Source organism: Muscardinus avellanarius (genome assembly GCF_963383645.1).
Source record: "Muscardinus avellanarius genome assembly, chromosome: 1".
NCBI lineage: Eukaryota > Metazoa > Chordata > Mammalia > Rodentia > Gliridae > Muscardinus > Muscardinus avellanarius.
Genome location: NC_137786.1, coordinates 116,860,354 through 116,885,199, shown reverse-complemented (window position 1 = coordinate 116,885,199; position 24,846 = coordinate 116,860,354). Strand labels below are relative to the sequence as shown.

The window sequence follows — 24,846 nt, the reverse complement described above, 5'->3', positions numbered from 1 at the left end:
ATTAAACTTTTTTTAAAATCAGAGGAACAATACCAAACATTGCATTTTATCAGTGGCTCTGAAAAGGTTCAATCATCAGCTGAGCATGGTGGTACACTCCTATAATTCCAGTACTGGGAGGCTATGACAGGAGGATTGCAGATTTAAAACTAGAAAAGCCCCGTTGCAAATTAAAAACCTAATAAAAAAGGCTGGAGAGACCCCTGGAGAAACCGGGCCCAGTAAGGCGCTGGGTTCTGGGTGGGGGTCGCGCGCGGCGCACACCAGCCGGGGCCCGGGTCGCGGAACCCTGGGCCCTGGGCCGAACTGCATGTAGCACGCCAGACCCCTGGAGAAGCCGGGCCCAGTAAGACGCTGGGTTCTGGGCGGGGGTCGCGCGCGGCGCACACCAGCCGGGGCCTGGGTCGCGGGACCCTGGGCCCCGGGCCGAACTGCGAGTAGCACGCCAGACCCCTGGAGAAACCAGGCCCAGTAAGACGCTGGGTTCTGGGCAGGGGTCCGCACAAGGCACGCCAGCTGGGGCCCGGGTCGCGGGACTCTGGGCCCCCGGCCGAACTGAGAGTAGCACGCCAGACCCCTGGAGAAACCTGGCCCAGAACAGAAAAAGATAAAGAAAAATATCGGAGAGGAGGTAAGAAAGCCGTTATGGATGCCAGGACACTGGAGATGCAGACAAAACTTATCTAAATGCACTGGAACTTATGGAAAAATTCGCCGTGAAAGAGGACTGCTATTTCTCTATATTGTTAAGAATCTCAGACATCACCTGTAAGGAGAGAGTTTAGCGGAGATCAAGGAGAAATGCGGTGTTGAAAGAGTTCTCCGCGATGGTGGTGGAGACTTGTATTCAGGAGAAGCAGAAACCGGATCTTACCAACTTTATTTTTTTTTGGAGAAATTACACCAAATGTCGAATGCTACCATCACGCATGCTTAGGAACACTGGACAACATTCAGAGTGGAAAAAGAGCCTGGGAAGGATTTGAAACGGTGGAGGCAGTGGCAATGCCAGTGGCCAATACTCAGGGGAGGCAGAGATCTGATACATTACACCTGGAACCTTTGAAATAATAACCACAGAGACAGTGATTGGAACCTGCTGAGGGGTTAGACGGGCACCGGGGCCAGTGGCCGACATTGGAGCTTGCTGTGAGGCAAGGCCACTACTGAGGCCTCCGTGGCCGGGATTGGAACCTGCCGAGGGGTTAGACCGATGCTGGGGCCAGCGAAGCCAGCATTGGAGCCTGCCGTGAGGCAAGGCCGGTACTGGTGCCTCCGAGGCCAGGATAAGAGCCTGCCGAAGGGTTAGGCCGGTGCTGGGGTCAGCAAGGCCGGCATCGGAGCCTGCCGTGAGGCAAGGCCGGTGCTGGGGCCTCCGAGGACAGGACCGGAGCCTGCTGAGGGGTTAGACCGGTGCTGGGGCCAGCGAGGCCGGCATCAGAGCCTGCCATGAGGCAAGGCCGGTACTGGGGCTTCTGAGGCCGGGATAAGAGCCTGCCGAAGGGTTAGGCCGGTGCTGGGGCCAGCGAGGCCGGCATCGGAGCCTGCCGTGAGGCAAGGCCGGTGCTGGGGCCTCCAAGGCTGGGATTGGAGCCTGCCTTGAGGCAAGGCCGGTACTGGGGCCTCCAAGGCCAGGATAAGAGCCTGCCGAGGGGTTAGGCCGGTGCTGGGGCCAGCGAGGCCGGCATTGGAGCCTACTGTGAGGCAAGGCCGGTACTGGGACCTCCGAGACCGGGATAAGAGCCTGCTGAGGGGTTAGGCCGGTGCTGGGGCCAGCGAGGCTGGCATCGGAGCCTGCCGTGAGGCAAGGCCGGTACTGGGGCCTCCGAGGCCAGGATAACAACCTGCCGAAGGGCTAGACCAGTGCTGGGGCTAGCGAGGCCGGCATCGGAGCCTGCCGTGAGGCGAGGCCAGCATCGGAGCCTGCCGTGAGACATGGCCAGTGCTGGGGCCTCCTAGGCCGGGAACGGAACCTGCCAAGGGGTTAGGCCGGTGCAGGGGTCAACGAGACCGGCACTGGAGCCTGCCGTGAGGCTGGGCCGGTGCTGGGGCCTCCGAGGCCGGGATTGGAATCCTGCCAAGGGGTTAGGCCGGTGCAGGGGCCAATGGCCAGCATCGGAGCCTGGCGTGAGGCAAGTTCACTCCTGCGGCCTCCAAGGCTGGGACCAAAGCCAGCTTAGGGGTTAGACCGGTGCAGGGGCCAGCGAGACCAGAACTGGGGCCTCCCATGAGGCAAGGCCGCTGCTTGAGCCAGCGAGGTCTGGATCAGTCCACTGAGTAGCCAGGCCACTACTGGGACCATCAAGAGTGGGATCGGTATTTGCAACGCAGGATGCACAGAGAAATACCGCAGAAAATATAAATCAGACGCTTCTCTTAATCAGCAATAACTAGGAGGAAAAGGGCAACAGGAAGAGGTTGAGCCAAAGAAAGGGCCCTATAGTGAAGCAACTAATGTGACCAATCAGAGGGTATGTAATACTGGAGGACGGAGCCTCTTTAAAACGCAGGAGGTACATAAACAAATGTATCAAAGTAAATCACCAAAGAAGCGTGGGATGGAGGGAGGGGGAGGGAATGGGATGGGGGCTGGAGGAGGGCTAATTGGATGATGTGTGCTTGTATATCTTCTCAAGTCTTGTACTCCAATGTGATTGATATATGACTACAATGCACCAATTTAAAAAATAAATTAATAAAAAAAAATGTAAAAATAAAAAAAAAGGCTGGAGAGCCAAGTGAGCTGGCACATGGTTGTAATCCCAGTTCTTGGGAGGCTGAGACAGGAGGATCACAGGTTTGGGGCAGCCTCAGCTACTTAGTGAGGTCCTCTACAACTAGTGAGATCCTGTTTCAAAATAAAGAATAAGAAATAGGGCTGGGGGTTTAGCTTGAAAGCAGAATGCTCCTGGGTTCAATCTCCACTACCATAAAAATATCTAAATAACTAAATAAAAAAGGCTGGGAATGCAGCTCAGAGGTAGAATACCCCTGGGTTGAATTCTCAAGAAAGGAAAAGAGGAAGGAAGGGGAGTGGTGGGAGAGAAGGGAAAAGAAAAGAAAAGAAAAGAAAAGAAAAGAAAAGAAAAGAAAAGAAAAGAAGAGAGAAGAAAAGAGAAGAGAATGGAAGGGAAGGAGGGAGAGGTTAAATAATTATACCTCAAAGTTAAAGACTCCAAAGTGATTATTTTTTGTTTTATGATTACATTTCTGAGTTTTTGTTTGTTTTGTGGCACTAAGTATGGAACCTAGGAGCATTCTACCTCTGAGCTACACCCCATCCCCATTTATTTTATTTATTTATTTATTTATTTATTCATTTATTTTAGTCGTACTGGGGATTGAACCCAGGGGCATTCTACTTCTGAGCTACACTCTTAGCCCTGGTCTTTATACTTTATTTTAAAACAAGGTCACACTAAGTTGCAGAGGGCCTTACTAAGTAGCTGAGGCTGGCTCCAAACCTGTGATCCTCCTTGTCTCAATCTCCCAAGTACTAGGATACTAGTATGCTCCACCAAACCCACCTTATGATTTTCATATTTTGTTTCTTTTGGTGTTGTTGTACTGGGGGTAGAATCCAGGGGTATTCTACCTCTGAGCTACACCTCCAGCCCTACTTTTTTTTTTTTTTACTTTGAAACAGGGTCTCTCTGAGTTGCAAAGGGCCTCACTAAATACCTGAGGCTGTCCACAAATTGTGATCCTCCTGTCTCAGCCTCCCAAATGCTGGGATTAAAAGTGTGCACCACAACGTCCCCGGTTTACGGTTTATTTTTAAATTAATATGATGTATAACATTGTTACCACTGAAATACATGAGATTAAATACTGCAATGGTACTAGCTATAAGCAAAATAAATTTTCACAATATAAGTTAGGCTCTGAGCAATTAGGTATTTCTGATGTGGTAAGAAGGCATTCTGTGTATAAAGAAGTGGAAACATTCCATTACTTTCACAAATAGGCAAAGGAATAATAAGTATAATAAGTGAAAAACATTCAGATTTTTTATTCTACATCAAGTGCTAGCAAAAGAGACAAAAGAAAAAGTACGGGAAGAAAAGACACAGGCAGATCAAGAGAAAGAGCAAGACAAGGATCCTCAACAAGAACAGAGACAAGCCAGAACAGGGAAAGCCCTAATCAAGTTCTCCCTGTGGGCCTCCTCCTAACAGTCTTCTAGCCTCAGGGCAGCTCCATCACACTGCACCCAGGAAGGCCAGAAGACACACAACAGTGAAAGCTCAGCAATCCCAAAGAAATTACATGCTGGGGAAGGGAAAGCTCACCTACACCTAACATCCAAGGTTAAGGATGAGAGTATAGATCTATTTCTTTAGTTCAAGATACACAAGGTCCCTCTGATAGGCAACTGAGAACAGAAGAGCAACAGAAATGTCTGGGATCAGTGAAGCTGATGTCCCTAGAGATCATGTGTGCTACAGGAGCCAGAAAATTACTTTAAGAGATTAAAAAAAAAAGAATTTGAAAACTAAAAGCAGTAAGAAAATTTAAAATATTAATATTTGGCATCAATTCTCTAAAAACAGACATTTCTATCATCTCTTACAGATGAATTTATACTACATATTTAAGTAGCATATATTAAAAATGAACATAATATTTGGGAGCTGGAGACAGGAGGATCATGTTTTGGTTTAAGGACAGCCTCAGTTATTACTTAATGAGGCCCTTTGCAGTGAGATACTGTTTCAAAATAAAGAACAAAAAAATCAGGCTGGGGGTATAGCTCAGAGGTAGAATGCCCCTGGATTCCATCCCCAGTACTGCAATAAATAAATAAATAAATAAATAAATAAATAAATAAATAAATTACAATATATAAAACATACGGTATACAGTATAACAAAATTCAGAGTCCTTCACAGCAAGCCTAACTCCACATACTTCCTGCTCAGCAGAAAGGAGTTTTCACACTTGAAGACACAGGCCACACTTACCATGTCCTGGCTCTGGACCAGGCCTAGAATACCAAAAGGAGAAGCTAGAGCCTAGTCCCTTCTGGGGACAGTTTCCCCACTTCAAAGGTACCAAACACCGCTTTGGACATAGTGAAAAAAACACAATACATTTATTCCCAAGAAATCAGAAATTATTTCAAGTCTCAAGTCTCATAAGTGCAGGCTAATAGCTTAATGAAGAATTCCTGAAAAGCATAGGTTCACAACTTACTTTTTTTTTTCTGGGTGGTAATGGGGTTCCTGGAAACCCTTCTACCTCCGGGCTACACTCCCAGACCTATTTTATATTTTTATTTGGAAACAGGGTCTCTTAAGCCAGAGAGGCTCACCAGTTACTCTTATTTATTTATGTATTTATGTATGTATGTATGTATGTATGTATGTATGTATGTATGTATTTATTTTTGCAGAACTGCAGATTAAACCCAGGGGCATTCTACTTCTGTGTGTGCTATCCACCCAGCCCTATTTTTTTTAATTCATTTTTATTTTGAAACAGGGGCTCAATAGGTAGCTAAGACTGGCTGTGAACCTATGATCCCCCTGTCTCAGCTTCCCAAGTACTGAGATTACAAGCATGTACCACCACATCCAGCTTAACTAGTTTTTTTTAATATCACTTACTTGAGATTAAGACTTAAGATTCTGGCAATTCCTTATTAGTTATATGTTGATATAGAACTGCACAATTTCCTTAAATTAATATATGTATATGTAAACATATACTAGGGATTGAAATCAGGGGCATTCTACCTCTGAGCTTTAAACCAGCCCTTTTTAAAATTTTTTTATTTTTTTTATTTTTATTTTTTTTTGGTACTGGGGATGGAACCCAGAGGCTTTCTATCTCCAGGCTATACTCCCAGGCCCTTTTTTTCTATTTAATTGGAAACAGGGTCTCACTAAGTTGCTGAAAGCCTCACTAAGTAGCTGAGGCTGGCTTCGAATCTGTGCGATCCTCCTGTCTCAGCCTCCCAAGCGCAGGGATTACAAACGTGCGCCACCACACCCGGCTTATTTTTTTATTTGGAACAGAGTCCACTAAATTACCAGTGCTGGGCTTGAACCTGTGGTCCTCCTATTCTAGCCTCCCAGGTAATGGGATTACAGGTATTATCACCATGTTTGGCTCCTTAAATTAGTATTTTGAATCTTATTCCTTTTGAACGGGTTGGGGGAAAAAAATAAAAACTTTAGTAAAATATAAGATACTGGGAAATTCAATATTTACTTTTTCTGTACTATTTGACCAAAATAAAAATTATGCCTTCTACAAATCTGAGAAATGGTTAGTCATAATTTATCACCTCTGATACACATTATTAAATATTTATTTTGAACTTATTAGAATACAAACTTATCTATTCATTTCATGAACAGAAAGATCATGTGTTTATTTTGATTTGGTTTTTGAGAGTTATCTGTACATGCGTGGTTTCATGTAGTCAGTTTCCAGAGAACTTTCATCATTGATTAGAAAGACTGTATTATGTTTTCTTAGGCTACACCCCTGAGATACTGAGCTACTGGCAAAAGCAAAGCCCATCCTCTCTTAGGCTAGAGAGATCAACATACCTGGCAGTAACGGCACAAATTTATAGAAGAGTTGTATGGACTTGTGTCGAAACTCTGTCTGGGGTCTTCCACAGTGAGCCAAAAGCCACTTGACCAGATCCAATAAACACAATGATATTGAAGGTCGGAATCCTCTACCCAGAGAGAACACACTGACATTAATATGGCCTCCGACATTTAACATTTAGCTGTAGGAGAGCTAAGAAATCATAGATCCAACTTCACAATTTTACCATATTGACACATGTAGAAACCTCATTAAAAAGTATCCAACTCACTGGGCTAGGTGGCGCACGCTTGAAATCCCAGCATTTGGGAGGCTGAGATAGTAGGATCGATCATGTTTCACAGATAGCCTCAGATACTTAATGAGGCCCTTTATAAACTCAGTGAGACCCTGTTTCAAAAATAAAGAATAAAAAATAAGACTGAGGTGTGTAGCTCAGAGGTAGAATGCCCCTAGGTTCAATCCCCAATAGTGCAAAAAAAGTCTCCAACTCTTTTTTTCCCCCTACTGCTGTGAATTGAACCCTGGGGCATTCTACCTTTGAGCTACAATCCTAGCCCTTTTTATTTTGTATTTTGAAAAACCAAGTTTCACTAAGTTACTGAGGCAGGGATCAACCCCGTGATCCTCCAGTCTCAGTTTTTGAAGCATTGGTATTACAAGTGTAATCAAGTGTGCCACAGTGCCCAGTACATTCAATTCATTTGTAATGTATTATGACTAGAAAGCAATCAGAACATCACAGGATAAATGGGTGTTAAAAGTGATTAACCAGCCAGGCTTGGTACCCCAGCAAATTAGTGAGACACTGTTTCAACCTAAAAAATGAAATAGAGCTGGAGCTCTAGCATGGAGACAGAATGCCCTTGGATTCAATTCCCATTACTAAATTAAAAAAAAAAGTACAGGGAAAATAAATTTAAAACTAACTTTCAACTTGTATCTACTTATTTGAATCAAAATAAAAGAACTTTTACTTTTTTCTTTTTTTTGGGGGGTTAATAAGGATGGAACCCAGGGGCATTTGGGACATTCTACCTCTGAATATAGCCCTAGCCCTATTTTATTTTTTATTTATTTATTTTTATTTTTTATTTTTGGTACTAGGAATGGAACCCCAGGGCATTCTACTTTCGAGCTACACCCTCAGCCCTATTTTTTATTCTATATTTTGAAATAAGGTCTTATTAAGTTGCAAAGGGCCTCACTAAGTAGCTGAGGCTGTCTGCGAACCCAGATCCTCCTGTCTTAACCTCCCAAATACTGGGATTACAAGTGTGTGCCACCACACCCAGCTTTTATTTTAATTTGAAACAGGGTCTCACTAAGTTGATGAGAATCTCGGTATTTGCTGAGACTGCCCTCAAACCTGCCATCCACCTGTCTCAGCTTCCCAAATACTAGGATTACAGGCATGAGCCACTGCACCCAGCTAAACAAAACATTTTTTTTTTTTTTTTTTTGGTGGTACTGGAGTTCCTGGAAGCCCTTCTACCTCTAGGCTACACTCCCAGACCTATTTTATATTTTTATTTGGAAAAAGGGTATCTTAAAGCCAGAGCGGCTGGCTTCGAACCTGCACAATCCTCCTGTCTCTGTCTCCCAAGCGCGGGGATTTCAAGCGTGCGCCACCACGCCCGGCTAAACAAAACATTTTTAAACAAGGCATTTTTAACTCCTTTGGAAAACTGACTATGCATACTTCTGTACATTTCATTCAGAGAACTAATTATCCTGTACACATCCATCCTGATTGTCCTTCATTAGCTGAGAATTAGCTTTATGTGGGGAAAATGGTGGAAAAGGAAACAGTCACGTACGGAGGTAAGCGTCGTTTTCTTGCCATGTTTAGAGACACATGCTTTTTCTCGACAATGCGACTCAGGTGATCCACAGCATCGCAGCACTGCTGAACTGTACCTGTTCTCCAGCACCAAAAATAGTTTCCAAAATTAATACATACCTGATTACTAAAGCAGAAGTATAAATCTATTGGCCTAATCCTGTGATTAAGATAATTGTACTAAAGACTTGTGATTTATAACAAGTGATTTATAATGAATGTCCAAATGATTTATAATGCATGTCCAAAAACAAAGCCAAGATGTAAGACAGCAGAGTAGCATAGCCTGAGCAGGTACACAGGCACACACACAGCCATGGCATGCTCAGCTAAAATCTTCACACCAGTACAGCTACAGCATAGCCTGGCACAATGCACTGCAGATGGAAGACAACTAGGAAATACTACAAATCCCCACACCAAGGCAGAAGCCTCGGCACATCCATTCAAAGCTATTCTTTGACAGGTATGAGATCCTTGACTCCCTTCTTCTGGTGTAGTATACAAAACTATATTATAAATTAATAGTGGTGCTAGGGACTGAGCTGAAGAGCACTCACCACTGAGCTACATACACCCTTAGTCCTATTTTACTTTTCTTTTCTTTTTTTTTTTTTTTTTTTTGGTGGTACTGGGGTTCCTGGAAACCCTTCTACCTCCGGGATATATTCCCAGACACCTATTTTTTATATTTTTATTTGGAAACAGGTTCTCTTAAGCCAGCGAGGCTGGCTTTGAACCTGCACAATTCTCCTGTCTCTGCCTCCCAAGTGCAGTTTACTTTTCATTTTGAAAGGTCTCAGCTGGGCGTGGTGGTGCACGCTTGTAATCCCCACGCTTGGAAGGTGGAGACAGGAGGATCCTGCAGGTTCGAAGCCAGCCTCAGCTGGCTTAAGAGACCCTGTTTCCAAATAAAATATAAAATAGGTCTGGGAGTATAGCCCAGAGGTAGAAGGCCCCTGGGTTCCATCCCAGTACCAACAAAAAAAAAAAAAAAAAAAAAAAGAAAGAAGGTCTTGCTAAGTTGCTGAGGACCTCAGCCTCCAAGTTCTGGGATTATAGGTGTGTGGTACCATGTCTGGCTAACTTAGTATCTTTTTAACGTTCCTTAATCACAGCCAAAGGAGCTTCACCACAATCTTATAATAAGATCACTTTTTTATTCCCTAAGTTACTGTTGGGAAGCTGAGAGACACTGGTCATGTCTCATGGTTACTGCATCCAGTCTCTTCAAAACTATGAAACTGTGTAACTTCACATTTGTACTGTTGCAGTTACTGACTGGCTGCCTTGCCCACCCCTCCTGGGCAGAATCTTCCACCAGCCCAGGATTACTGTGCAGATGCCAGGGACACATGGTTGTGTTTGAGGATTAGGACAGGAAAATAGAAACTTAAAACCTGGATAGGAGGTATTGGAGAGTCATATCTCCCTTTCATACTTATTAGATTTATTGTAGAAGATATGAAAAAGATCTAATGAGAATCACCTGGGCCTTACCTCCTGCATAGAAAAACTCTTAAGACTGTAACACACAGAAATAAGCATGGAAACAGAACACAAGGCTAGCACACACCTAAGGATTTTTCATCTCCATGTGCCAACGCCAGGCTTTCCATAAAGATCACCAAAGCTTCAAACACAAACTGCTCTACCAGGGACTCTTCTTCCCTGCAAAATAAAGAACATTAAGCTTCACCTAAGAAAATAGAAACACAAAGGACACAAAGGACAAAAAAAGTCATAGTCATAAAAAAGCAAACATTAAATAATTTGTTTAAGCCGGGCGTGGTGGCGCACGCTTGTAATCCCCGCACTTGGGAGGCGGAGACAGGAGGATCGCGCAGGTTCGAAGCCAGCCGCGCTGGTGTAAGAGACCCTGTTTCAAAAATATAAAATAGGTCTGGGAGTGTAGCCCGGAGGAAGAAGGGCTTCCAGGAACCCCAGTACCACCAAAAATAAAAATAAAAAAATAAAAATAATAAAAATAATAATAATAATTTGTTTTAAAAAAAAGCCAAACATTTTAGAACAAACAAGTGCTTCTTAAAGAACAATACTTCCTCAGACTGACGCCTTAGACTGATGCCTAAGGGTGCACAAGCCAAGGGCAACCCTGACTTTCTTCTAGCTCCACCTGCCCTTCACCTCTCCTCCTCATTCCCTGTGGGACTACTTCTAGCACATAACCTTAGAACCTCTGTTGTGACTACATTTCACAGAAGTTACTAAAATTCAGTTAAGAGCCGGGTGTGGTGTTGCATGCCTGTAATCCCCACGCTTGGGAGGCTGAGACAGGAGGATCATGCAGGTTCGAAGCCAGCCTCAGCTACTTAGTGAGGATCTCAACAACTTCGTGAGACCCTGTTTCCAAATAAAATATAAAATAGGTCTGGGAGTATAGCCCAGAGATAGAAAGCCTCTGGGGTCCATCCCCAGTACCACCAAAAAAAAAAAAAAAAAAAAAAAATTCAGTTAAGAACTGATACTATATCCACATTCGTTTAGAATAAAGAAAATTTAAGCTAGGCATGGTGGTACACGCCAGTAATCCTGGTACTTTGGAGGCTAAACTAGTAGGAACACAGGTTCAAGGCCAACTTCAGGAACTTAGTAAGGCCCTCAGCATCTTAGCAAAACCCTGCTTCAAAATGAAAGAACAAAAAGCCAGGCGTGGTGGTGCACACTTGAATTCCAGCATTTGGGAAGCTGTTATAGGAGGATAGCAGTTCGTGGACAGGCTCAGCTACTTAGCGAGGCCATTCGCAACTCAGTGAGACTGTTTCAAAAATAAAAAGACTAAATAGGGCTGAGGATGTAGCTCGAAGGTATAATGCCCCTGGGTTCCATCCCCAATACCACAAAAAAAAAAAAAAAAAAATTAAAGAAAAAATTTTTTCAGAGGCTAGTCATGAAGCTCAGAGTTGGAATGCCTCTGGGTTCAAGGCCTAGTACCTAAAAAAAAAAGAAAAAAAAATTACAAAAAATACTGTGTAGCCAGGCATGGTGGCACATGCTTTTAATACCAGCATTTGGGAGCCTGAGACAGGAGAATCACAGTTCACAGACAGCCACCGCTACTTAGGCCCCTTGCAACTCAATGAGACCCTGTTTCAAAATAAAGAATAAAAAATAGGGTTGGGGGTGTAGCTCGGAGGTAGAATACCCCTGGGTTCCATCCCCAGCACTGCAAAAAAAAAAAAAAAAAAAATACTCCGTGTGTTTGTGTGTGTCTCACTGAAGATGGAACCCATAGTCATTCTACCACTGAGCTACACCCCAACCCTTTTGATGTTTTCTTCTGGAACAGGGTCTAAGTTACTGTATGCTAGCCTTGAACTTAAGATCCTCCTGGCTCAGCTATGTAAATACTAGGATTACAGGTATGCTCCACTGTGCCCAGCTGTAAAAACAAGAAAGCAGGGTATGGTGGTGCATACTTGTAATCCCAGCATTTGGGAGGCTGGGACAGGAGGATCATGGTTCATAGACAGCCTCAGGTACATAGTGAGGCCCTTTGCAACTCAGTGAGATGCTATTTCAAAATAAAGAATAAAAAATAGGACTGGGGGTATAGCTTGGAGGTAGAATGCACCTGGGTTCTATCACCAATGCCACACAAAAATAAATAAATAAATAAATCAATAAATAAATAGGAAATTTAAAAGCTCTTAACCTACCTTTAGGTAGTAAGATAACATCACCAAGCCTGGTGATGATTGCCTATAATCTCAGTGCTTGGGAGGCTGAGATCGGGGTTGGTTCAAGACCAGTCTCAGCAACTTAGGGAGACCTAAGTTTCATTTTATAAAAAATAAAATAGGGCCGGGAGTATAGCTCAGAGGTAAAAGGTAGAATGCCTCCGGGTTCAATCCCCAGTATCACACATTCACACACAACCCAGACAGAGTTAAACACTCATTTCTCAGAACCACCAGTACAAATCTCAAGAATGTCCTTTATATTCTTGCCTGTCATCAGGCTCTCCTACCTAAATTCCCTGTAGATGTTATTAAAGGCGAGTGAGGCACCGAGCCTCTTGAAAGCACTGGGGTGAAGTGCCAAGCTGTAGAGGCGCTTGAAAAGCGACTTGGTGTTCACTGGACTCTTCTCCTGCTGCTGTGGCGTTGTTTGCTTAATAGACCATTTGAGGAACTCTCGACTACACCGACCACAAAAATCTCTCAAAGTACTATCAACGGGGTCCACAATTCCATCCTGAAACAAAACAGACACTTTATTGTGCTTATTTTTAGATCCATAAAATAGCAACTCAATTTGACACTGAGCATAACTAAAGTATGTTATTTATAAAATTATTTACAGCACTAAATAATAAAAAGTAAACACCAGAAAAAAAAAAAAGCTGGTTGTCTAGAATGTAGTCTCAAATGATAATTTATTTTTTCTTTTTATTTTTTGGTACTAGAGATTCTAACCAGGGGCATTCCACTTCCAAGCTACACCCCAGCCTTTTATTTTTTTTTTATTTTATTTTTTGTGTGTGTGTGTGGTACTGGGGTTCCTGGAAACCCTTCTACCTCCGGGCTACACTCCCAGACCTATTTTATACTATTTACTTGGAAACAGGGTCTCTTAAGCCAGCAAGGCAGGCTTTGAACCTGCAGGATCCTCCTGTCTCCACCTCCCAAGCAAGGGGGTTACAAATGTGCACCACCACACACAGCTTTATTTATTTATTTATTTATTTATTTATTTGAGTGGTACTGGGGCTAGAACCCTTCTACCTCCAGGCTACACTCCCAGACCTATTTTATATTTTATTTGGAAACAGTGTCTTTTAACAATGCTGACTTCAAACCAGCGTGATACTCCTGTCTCCGCCTCCCAAGCGTGGGGGGGGGGGTTACAAGCATGTGCCCCCACGCCCAGCCCGGCTCTATTTTTTATTTTGAAAGAGGATCACAGTAAGTTGTTAAGGCTGCCCTCAGATCTGTAATCCTCCAGTTTTAACCTCCCAAATGCTGGGATTACAGAAATGTACCACTGTGCCTGGTGACAATTTCCTTTTGACATAAGGAAAACACTATCTTTTATACAAATTAAATAAAATAGAAAATCCATGGAAAAGAGATAAAATACTGCAGTAGCTGGACTTGTCCCCTATAGCAAATGCTAGAAACAGTCTTTACAGTTCTATGTTGATGGTATTTGAAGTGGGGTCTTTCTGGGGGGCCCCATGACACCATTTCTAACTTTCTAAGAAGAGGACAAGGATCGGAACTTGTATGCTTATCACCCGTTCGCCAAGTGACATCTCTACCACGCTAAGACACAGCAAGATGGCTCACCATGGACAGTGCCTCCAGGCTGGGCCTTCCTGGCCTCCAAGAGGAGCGCACAAGATATCTCCACTCTTTATAAATGAGCTACTCTGTGTTGTTACAGCAGGAGGCATATGCTGATGTCAAGGCATTGGCAACTGTCCCTACGGGGACTACAGCTCTCCTCCACTGGAGTTACCAAGTTCACGTGACCTTTTCTTTTCTTGCAGTACTGGGAATTGAACCAAGAGGCACTCTACCTCTGAGCTAAACCCCCAGCCCTATTTTATTCTTTATTTTGAAACCGTGTCTCACTAAGTTGTGGAGGGCCTAAGTGACTGAGGCTGTCCGCGAACTTGCTGTGATCCTCCTGTCTCAGCCTCCCAAGTACTGGGATTACAAGCGTGCGCCACCACGCCTGGCATCACTTCACCTTTTCTCTCCTTAGCCATTTCATTTTATTTTATCAATATCTTACCAGATTCCTTTCTGAAGTCCTTCCTTAAGCTACCTTCAAGAATCAAAGAAGAAAAGAAATAACTGAGATAAATCGGGCGTGGTGGCACAGTTTGTAATCCCAGCATTCGGGAGGCTGAGACTGGAGGATCGGGGTTCGCAGACAGCCTCAGCTACTTAGTGAGGCCCTTTGCAACTCAGTGAGACCCTGTTTCAAAATAAAGAATTAAAAAATAGGGCAGGGAGGTATAGCTCAGAGGTCAAATGCCCCTGGGTTCCATTCCCAGACCTGCAAAAATAATAATAATAATAATAATAATAATAATAATAATAATAACAACAACAACAACAACAACAACAACAACAACAACCAAGATAGAAGCTTCAAAATAGAAATATGAAGCTGTGCGTGGTGGTGCACACTTGTAATCCCAGCACTTAGGAGGCTGAGACTGGAGGTTCACGGTTCATGGACAGCCTCAGCTACTTAGTGAGGCTCTCCTCAACTTAGTGAGACCCTGTTTCAAAATAAAGAATAAAAAATGGGGCATGGGGTGTATCTTAGAGGTCAAACGTCCCTAGGTTCCATCCCCAGAACCACACACACACACACAAAAATAGAAATATGAGAATATACCTAAGTGAATACAACTTCAAATTTCATTCACTGTATTTTTCACAGCAGGACTCAATGGTAGACAATGGAAGAAATTAAACTATAGATATAGTACAGTCTATACCCAATTAACATTGTGGAGCCACTCACTTTGCCACCCATGCCATGGCATCCAGGTGACTCTGGAGTGAAAGGTGCACTATAAATGATTACATGACTGGCATAGACCACCGTGCACAGCTCGCTATGCCCTCCTGCCGGCACCTCTCGAGCCTCCCCTCTCACCAGCCCCTTCACAAAGAAAATGCAAGGCAGACCCCAGTCATCACAAACACCACAAACCAAACACCGTCACTGCTTCTCAGGCAAGTTTTTATCAACACCCCTGCTTACTCTGGCCCTTAAACTTTTTTGTGTGTGTGGGTCTGGGGATGGAAGCTAGGGGCATTTGACCTCCAAGCTACACCCCTTCCCTATTTCTTTTTTTTTATTCTTTATTTTGAAACCAGGTCTTACTGAGTTGCAGAGGGCCTCACTAAGTAGCTGAGGCTGTCTGCAAATCGCGATCCTCCAGTCTCAGCTTCCCAAATGCTGGGATTACAAAATGTGTGCCACCATGCCCGGCTGGCCCTTAAACTTTTAACAGAAAATGGCATGCAGAGGTGAAATAGAGTCAATTTGTGAGAAGACAATTAAAGAATATTTGATTGCACAAATCAACTATGTGGTTAACTAAACTTTTTTTTTTTTTTTTGGTGGCACTGGGGATTGAACCCAGGAATAATCTACCATCTACCTCCAAGCTAATTTATATCCCTAAGCCCTATTTTATTTTTATTTTTAAACAGGTCTTAATAAGTTGGTACGGCTGACTTCAAACCTGTGATCCTCCTGTCTCAATCTCCCAAGTACTAGAATTAATAGGTTTGAGCCACCACTCCTGGTTAATTGAAGCTTTTTTTTTTTTTTCTTTTGCACTGGAGATTCAATCCACGGGCATTCTATCTCTGAGCTACACCCCCCAGCCTATTTTTCATTCTTTATTTTGAAACAGGGTCTCACTAAGTTGAGGAGGGCCTCAATAAGTAAGTTGTAAACCAAGCATTTGGAAGGATCACAGTTCCAGGAAACAAGGATCATGGTTCCAAGACAGCCTCAGCTACTTATTGAGGCCCTTTGCAACTCAGTGAATCCCTGTTTCAAAAAATAAAGAATAAAAAATAGGGCTGGGGGTGTAGCTCAGAGGTAGAATGCCCCTGGGTTCCATCCCCAGTATCTTTAAAGATAAATAAATGCCGGGCATGGTGGCGCACGCTTGTAATCCCGGCACTTGGGAGGCAGAGACAGGAGGATCTCTGCCTCCCAAGACAGGCTTAGGAGACCCTGTTTCCAAATAAAAAAAAGTAAAAATAGGTCTGGGAGTGTAGCCCAGAGATAGAAGGGATTCCAGGAACCCCAGTATCACCAAAAAAAAAAAAGATAAATAAATAAAATTAATATAACAAGCCAGGCATGGTGGCTCACACTTGTAATCCCAGTACTTGAGAGGCTGAGACAATAGGATTGCAGGTTCCAGATCTTGTTTCAAAACAAAGAATAAAAAATAGAGCTGGGGGTGTAGCTCGGAGGTAGAATGCCCCTGGGTTCCATCTCCAGTACTAAAAAAAAAAAAAAAAAAAAAAAAAACATGCATATTCCTCACACCCTGAACACACACACACACTTTCTCACCATTAATGGTGATAAAATCTGTTAAACTGACAACTGTCCTTCTAGAAAACAATAAAAACACAAGAAGTAAACTGTTATTTAAACTATTTCTTAGTTGCAGATATCTAAGAGTACTACTAAAGTAAATAAATATAGTACTCTATCCACTAAAATGGCATTAGAAAACAAACACAACAAAAGAAAAAGATAAGATTCAGCTAATGGATATATTTTGGTATATATATATTGTGTGTGTGTGTGTGTGTGTGTGTGTGTGTGTGTGTGTTGCTGGGAACTGAACTCAGGGGTATTCTCTACCTACAAGCTAATCCCTCAGCCCTACTTTTTTTGTTTTCTTCTCAGTACTGGGGATGGGACCCAGAGGCATTCTACCTCTGACCTATACCCCCAGCCCTATTTTTTATTCTTTTTTTGTGTGTGTGTGTGTGGTTTTGGGGATGGAACTCCGGGGCATTTTACCTCCAAGCTACACCCTCTGCCCTATTTTTTATACTTTATTTAAATCCGAGTCTCACTGAGTTGCAGAGGGCCTCACTAAGTAGCTGAGGCCGTCCACGAACCGAGATCCTCCAGGTCTCAGCCTCCCAAATGCTGGGATTACAAGCATGCACCACCACGCCCGGCTTTATTTTTTTTTTTTATTGCCGGGCGTGGTGGCACACCCTTGTAATCCCCACGCTTGGGAGGCTGAGACAGGAGGATCGAGCAGGTTTGAAGACAGCCTCAGCTGGTTTAAGAGACCCTGTTTCCAAATAAAATATAAAATAGGTCTGGGAGTGTAGCCCAGAGGTAGAAGGCCCCTGGGTTCCATTCCCAGTACCACCAAAAAAAAAAAAAAAAAAAAAATTTATTTTTGTGTGCGTGTGATACTGGGGATGGAACCCCAGGGCATTTGACTTCCAAGCTACACCCTTTACCCTATTTTTTATACTTTATTTAAAACCGAGTCTCACTGAGTTGCAGAGGGCCTCACTAAGTAGCTGAGGCTATCCACAAACCGTGATCCTCCTGTCTCAGCCTCCCAAATGCTGGGATTACAAGCATAAACAATCACGCTTATTTTGAAACAGGTTCTCATTAGATTGATGAGAGTATCACTGCTTTCTGAGGCTGTCCTTGAACCTGTGCCTATCCTATCTTAGCCTCTTAAGTTCTGGAAATTACAATTATGCACCACCACACCCAGCTTACATTTTGGTATCTTAACAGGTAGCTTTTCCTAAAGCTCTAAATGCACATTAAACATAACAAGTCAATGAAATCATAAATGTCAACTTCTACTCACCAATATGGCTTCTAATAAGGCGACGGTGTCTTGACTTTCAAACTTCTTATTATTTGTGAACCAATGAATGAGCTGCATGACAAGTGGCTCAAACAGCTGCCTTGTTACCTAAAGAGATTACAGCGCTGAAATCCACAGCCTTCAGGGTAAAGTACACTTAAACGGAATTTGCATGGGGCAAAACCAAGTAAAACCATTACTGCCATTTCACTAGTTTGCTAGTTCAGTTTCATAATGAGTAACTATTACTTAATATTAACTTATATAACGTAACTATTCTTACCTACTTCCTAAGAGTTCAGCAAAAATACACACACACACACACACACACACACACACACACACACACACTAAATTTCATTGTTCCTCTAATTATGAGGACAATCAGGGTAGACATAATGGGATCTGGTTTGTTTTTGGTCCTGGGGATTGAAAGTAAGGGCATTCTACCTGTGAGCTTCATTTTCCAGTCCTATACTTTATTCTGAAATGGAGTTTTGCTGCTGGGCTAAGTAGCTCATGCTTGTAATCCCAACTTGTACTTTGGGAGGCTGAGGCAAGAGGATCACGGTTCACAGACAGCCTCAACAACTTTGCAATTCAGTGAGACTATGTTTCAAAAATAAAGAATAAAATATAGGGCTGGGGTGTAGCTCAGAGGTAGAATGCCCCTGGGTTCCAACCCCAATACTACCAATACTACAAAAAAAAAAAAAAAGAAAGAAAGAAAAAAGAAAAGAAAAGAAAGGGAGTTTTGCTAAGTTGGTGAGGGTCAAACTAAGTTACAGCCTACTGGCCTACAGACCTGTGCTCCTCTAATCTCAGCTTCCTAAGTACTAGGATTATAGGAATGCACCACAGTGCCTGGCTGGAAGAGCTTTTAAAAGTCCTGATTCGCCAGGCGTAGTGGCACACACTTGTAATCCCAGTACTTGAGAGGCTGAGACAGGAGGATCGTGCAAGTTCGAACCCAGCCTCAGCTACTCAGTGAGGCTCTCAGCAGTTCAGTGAGACCCTGTTTCTAAATAAAATATAAATTAGGTCTGGGAGTGTAGCCCAGAGAGAGAACACCCCTAGGTTCCATCCCCAGTTGCAAAAAAAAAGTCCTGATTCCCAGGGCAACTTCTATAACCAATTAAATCACAGTATATGGTAGTAGCCAGGGAGCAATATTGAAAAAAAAAAAATCCCCAGGTAGAAAGGTGTGGTGGCATACACCTGTAATCCCAATAGTTGGGAGGGTAAGCAGGAGACCAGCCTTAACCACCTAGCAAGACAGCCAGCAACTTAGTGAAACCGTTTCAAAATAAAAAATAAAAAGGGCTGGAGGGTAGCTCAGAGGTAGAATGTCCCTAAGTTCAATCTCCAACACCACACATAGACACACACACACACACACACACACACACACACACACACACACTATACATATACATATATATATACACACATACACAGAGAAAGACAGAGACAGACAGACAGACAAACAGCCAGACAGAGAGAGAGAGAGAGAGAGAGAGAGAGAGAGAGAGAGAGAGAGAGAGAGAGAGAGAGATCCAGGTGATTACAGTATGCAACTACCTCTGTCAACTTGTTTTTTTTAGGTTTTTTAACAGTTTTAGATTCAAAATCAAGTACTCACCTGATCTACATCACAGGCAAGGCGCAGCAACACAGGCAATGTATGCTTATGGAGCTGGTGCAGGGGTGCAGAGCCCTGGCCGCCCTCAGGCATCTGTGTGGATTTTCCCAACATGAACATGACCATACTGTGTAACAGTTCACACGCTGCCACCTACATGGGCCGGGAGTACAACAATGCTTAACTTATGTTCACAAGAGAAGACAATTTTGAAATGGTACTCAATTTAGCCTGTTAAGGGGAAAAAATGCCTTTATCAAAGATAAATATCATATTTCAAATATAAATTGACTAGATGTAGCACTTATACAAAATGCTACATTTACTTTGATATTTAAGAACTAAGAAGTGAATTTTTTTTTGGTACTAAGTTTTGAGCCCAGAGATATTCATCTCCAAGGTAAACCCCCAGCTCATTTTATTTCTTATTTGAGAATAGGGTCTCACTTGGTCACTGAGAGCCTTGCTAAATTGCCAGGGCTGGCTTTGAGACTGAGATTCCCCTGTCTCAGCCTCCCAAATACTGGAATTACAAGCATATGCCACCACACACAACTAAGAAGTGAAACTTAAAAGCTTTAGACACTGGTACTACTACATTCATAAGAAATGTATTTCAAGCCAGGCATGGTAGGATATGGCTCTAATTCGGTACTTGGAAGGCTGAGACAAAGGATTGCAGGTTTAAGGCCAGCTTCATCAATTTAACAAGGGCTTCAGCAACTTAATGAGACCCTATTTCATATAAGAAATGAAAAGGGCTAAAGCTGTAGCTCAGAAGCTCAGAGGTGGAATAACCCCTAAGTTCAATTCACAGCAACACCCAACCCCAAAAAATAATGTATGAATAGATCAATGCTGCCACATTATAGAACTATAAACATGGTTTGGTTTGAAATTATCAATTGCTGCCGGGCGTGGTGGTGCACGTTTGAGATCCCCGCTCTTGAGAGGTGGAGACAGGAGGATCGCGCAGGTTTAAAGCCAGTCCTGCTGGCGTAAAAGACCCTGTTTCCAAACAAAAAGTATAAAACAGGACTGGGAGTATAGCCTGGAGGTAGAAGGGCTTCCAGGAACCCCAGTACCACACACACACAAAAAAAAAAAGAAAGAAAGAAAAGAAATTATCGCTTTCTTTTTTTTTTTTTGCATCCCCACCCCAATTTTTTATTCTTTATCTTGAAACAGGGTCTCAGTGAGTTGCAGAAGGCCTCACTAAGTAGCTGAGGCTGTCCAAGAACCAGGATGCTACTGTCTCAGCCTCCCAAATGCTGGGATTACAAGTGTACGCCATCATGCTCGATCACTTTTAAAGAACTTTAGAAACTTATCAATATTAAAAATTGAGATTATCCGCGGCTGGGATATAGCTCAATGCCAAAGTGCCTGCTTTGCAGGTGCAGTGCTCTGGATTCGATCCCTGTTTCCAAAAAGACCAAAAAAAAAAAAAAAAAAATTGAGATTATCTGTTTCTAATTTTTCAATCTTCCAGGTTAAGAGGATAAACACTGAGTATCACTGTTTGACTCAGTATGACTGAGTATCAATTTTTTTTATGGTACCACATATTGAACACAAGGTCTCTTCATTACTGAACTAGATTCCCAGCCCTATTTAATTATTTTTAAAAATAGGATTTAAGTTGCAGAGGCTGGCCTCAAACCTGTGCTCCTCCTGTCTCATCCTACCAAGTATTGGAATTATAAGTGTACTCCACCACGCCCACCTGAGTATCATTTTTTTTTTTTTTTTTGGCAGTACTGTGGATGGAACCCAGGGACATTCTACCTCCACGCTATTCTTTGTTTTGAAAGAAGGTCTCACTGAGTTGCAAAGGACATCACTAAGTAGTTGATGCTGGCTGCAAAACATGATCCTCCTGTCTTAGCTTCCCAAGTGCTGGGATTACAAGCGTGTACCACCACACCTAGCTCAAGTACCACTTTTTAAATGCTCTTTGCACTGTATTTTCCATTATGAAGAACTTTTGGCATGTTTAACTTTGTCAGTTTTTCATCTATTAAGATTATTTAACTTTCACCCGGCATGGTGGTGCACGCTTGTAATCCCTGCACTTGGGAGGCTGAGACAGGAGGATCGCACAGGTTCGAAGCCAGCCTCAGCTACTTAGTGAGGCTCTCAGCAACTTAGTGAGACCCTGTTTCCAAATAAAATATAAAAATAGGTCTGGGAGTATAGCCCAGAGGTAGAAAACCTCTGGGCTCCACCTCCAGTACCACCAAAAAAAAAAAAAGATTAACTTTCATTTATCAGTGACACCTATTTATGACTATTTATAAAAACACAAAATTAATAATTATGGGATGGCTAAGATACATTACTTATTTCACGACCAATATGTTTACAAAGTAAGAGACCCAAAATGATGAATGAAATGAAAAATGATAGTACTGGGCATAGTGGCACACATTTGTAATCCCAGTATTTAGAAAGCTGACACAGGAGGATTGCAGGTTCAAAGCCAGCCTAAGCAACTTGGTGAGACTCAAAGAAACCAATGAGACTGTTTCCAAATAAGAAATAAAATTGGGCTGGGGGTGTAGCCCAGAGATAAAATGCCCCTGGGTTAAATCCCTAGGAAAGTAAGAAAGAAAGGAAGGAAGGAAAAAGGAAAGTACTTTTGTTTGCCTGCCACTAGCTGAAAGAGCCAATTCCGTGACCCGGGGCAGGAATACATCCAGGTAAATGAGAGGCTTCATATCTCTGAAGGGCACTGCGAAGCTGAGCCGCTTCTCCATGTCCCAGGCCACACATCTCTTCATCCTCTCATCCGAGGACACAGCTGGCAAGAATAAAGAACAGCAGTTGCTATTCACAATCTCATACCAACTGTCCTGCCCCTCAGTAGTGAAGCTGGAGTATTTCTAAGCTTTCAAGTTAAGTACATCATTTATCTGTCATTTTAGTTTGCCTCAGATATATAATCACAACATTAAAAAGCACTGATATACTACTTCTAAAGTTAACAAGTAAAATTCTCTGTAAATAAATCTAACCATCTGGAATCTTTGATACTCAAATTTAATGAGTTACCTAAATTATTTTGTAGAAAAATGTTAAATTAACAATATTTTATTTAAGGCCGGGCGTGGTGGCACACGCTTATAATCCCCGCGCTTGGGAGGCAGAGACAGGAGGATCGTGCAGGTTCGAAGCCAGCTGCGCTGGCTAAAGAGACCCTGTTTCCAAAAATAAAATAGGTCTGGGAGTGTAGCCCGAAGGTAGAAGGGCTTCCAAGAACCCCAGTACCACCAAAAAAAAAAAAAAAAAAAAATTTATTTAAAATCTCTTTTTTTGTGTGTGGTACTGGGGATTAAACCCAGGAACATTCTACCTCCGAGCTACAACCCCAGCCCTATTTTTTATTTTCTTTCTTTCTTTCTCTCTTTCTTTCTTTCTTCTTTCTTTCTTTCTTTCTTTCTTTCTTTCTTTCTTTCTTTCTTTCTTTCTTTCTTTCTGTTTTGGTGGTACTGGGGTTCCTGGAAGCCCTTCTACCTCCGGGCTACACTCCCAGACCTATTTTTACATTTTTATTTGGAAACAGGGTCTCCTAAGCCAGCGCGCGCGGCTGGCTTCGAACCTGCGTGATCCTTCTATCTCTGCCTCCCAAGTGAGGGGATTACAAGCGTGCACCACCACACCCGGCTTATTCTTTATTTTGAAACAGGATCTCACTGAGTTGCGAAGGGCCTCGCTAAGTAGCTGAGGCTGTCCACAAACATCACTCCTACAGTCTTAGTCTCCTAAATGCTGGGATTAAAAGCAAGTGCCACTACACCTGGCTTGAAATCTCTTTAAAAACAATTGCTTCCCATGTATAACTTTCTAAAACCAGAATAACTAGTATATTCAATACTAAATCTCAAAAGTAAAAACAGATGAGTTTCTTTCTTTTGGTTTTTGTGTTTTGCAGTACTGGCATTTGAACCTGGGCATTCTTCCTTAGAACTACATTCCCCAAACCTATTTTTTTGTTGTTTTGTTTTGTTTTGTTTGGTACTGGAGATGGAACCCAAGGGCTTTCTACCTATGGGCTACACTCCCAGACCTATTTTATATTTTATTTGGATACAGGGTCTAAGTTGCTGAGCGCCTCACTAAGTAGCTGAAGCTGGCTTCGAATCTGTGCGATCCTCCTGTCTCAGCCTCCCAAGTACTAGGATTACAAGCCTGTGCCACCATGCCCCGCTATTATTTTTTATTTGGAAACAAGGTCTCACTAAGTTATGGAGGGTCTTATTAAGTAACTAAGGCTGGCTATGAACTATAATCCTCCTTTCTCAGCCTGAGATGGGTTTCTACTACACTTTCCCAATTTCATGGGCACAGGCAGAGCATCTCTTCTACAGTCTTCCTTGAAAAGATGTAGGTAACACATAGGAGAAAACATGAGCCTATGAATGCATACATCTCAGCTAAATGGCAAACTTATCTGTGGGGATTGATTTATTTTAAAGAGAAAAATGTACCTGTTAGGAGATTCTTGTTTATTTGACCTCCAAGAGATCCAAGCATCTGTACTACTTTAATTCTGATTTCTTCTAAGGACAGGGCTTCATTCTGCAAAATTGAACAATTGCAATACTTGTGATAATTACTTTAAAATAAATGAGAAGGATAGAAAAACTATTTACCACCTTATCTGTTAATGACTTTTTTTTTTTTTTTTTTTTTTTTGTGGTACTGGGGATGAAACCCAGGGGATTCTCCTTCCAAGCTACACTCCCAGCCCTATTTTTTATTCTTTATTTTGAAACAGGGTCTCACCGAGTTGCAAAGGGCCTAAGTAGGTGAGGCTGTCCACAAACTACCATCCTCCTGTCTCAGCCTCCCAAATGCTGGGATTACAAGGGTGTACAACCATTCCAAGCTTTTCTTTTCTTTTCTTTTTGTGGTACTGGGGATGGAACCCAGGAGCACTCTATCTCCGAGCTACACCCCCAACCCTATTTTTTATTCTTTATTTTGAAACAGGATCTCACTGAGTTGCAAATGGCTCACTGAGTACCTGGATCCTCTTGTCTCAACTTTTCAAATGCTGGGATTACAAGCAGGTGCCACCATGCCCAGCTTCTCCCTCTTTTTTAAGAGATTAGCGATTGAACCCAGCACCACTCTACCTCTAAGCTACACCCCAGTCCTATGTTTTTTTGTTTGTTTGTTTTTTGTGGGTCTGGGGATGGAACCCAGGGGCATTTGACCTCCTCTGAGTTACACCCCCTACCATATTTTTTTACTCTTTATTTTGAAACCGGGTCTCACTGAGTTGCAAACGGCCTCACTAATTAGCTGAGGCTGTCTGCGAACCGCAATCCTCCGGTCTCAGCCTCCCAAATGCTGGGATTACAAGTGTGCGCCACCACGCCTGGCTTGAAACAGTATTTCACTAAGGCACTGCAC

At 42.8% G+C, this 24,846-nt stretch overlaps 1 protein-coding gene across 3 annotated transcripts in view; it reads right to left on the bottom strand.

Moving 5' to 3' along the window:
* The window catches only part of PRKDC (protein kinase, DNA-activated, catalytic subunit), a gene marked incomplete at both ends in the record, with an annotated part of 201,911 nt that overhangs the window by 122,266 nt on the left and 54,799 nt on the right, over positions 1–24,846 (bottom strand). For all 3 annotated transcript variants that reach the window (XM_080713685.1, XM_080713686.1, XM_080713687.1), the window contains 8 exons: positions 6,561–6,694; positions 8,388–8,487; positions 9,987–10,081; positions 12,402–12,628; positions 17,784–17,891; positions 19,426–19,578; positions 22,065–22,228; positions 23,916–24,006. In XM_080713685.1, coding sequence (XP_080569811.1) covers positions 6,561–6,694; positions 8,388–8,487; positions 9,987–10,081; positions 12,402–12,628; positions 17,784–17,891; positions 19,426–19,578; positions 22,065–22,228; positions 23,916–24,006 — 1,072 coding nt within the window. The remainder of the gene's footprint in view (positions 1–6,560; positions 6,695–8,387; positions 8,488–9,986; positions 10,082–12,401; positions 12,629–17,783; positions 17,892–19,425; positions 19,579–22,064; positions 22,229–23,915; positions 24,007–24,846) is intronic.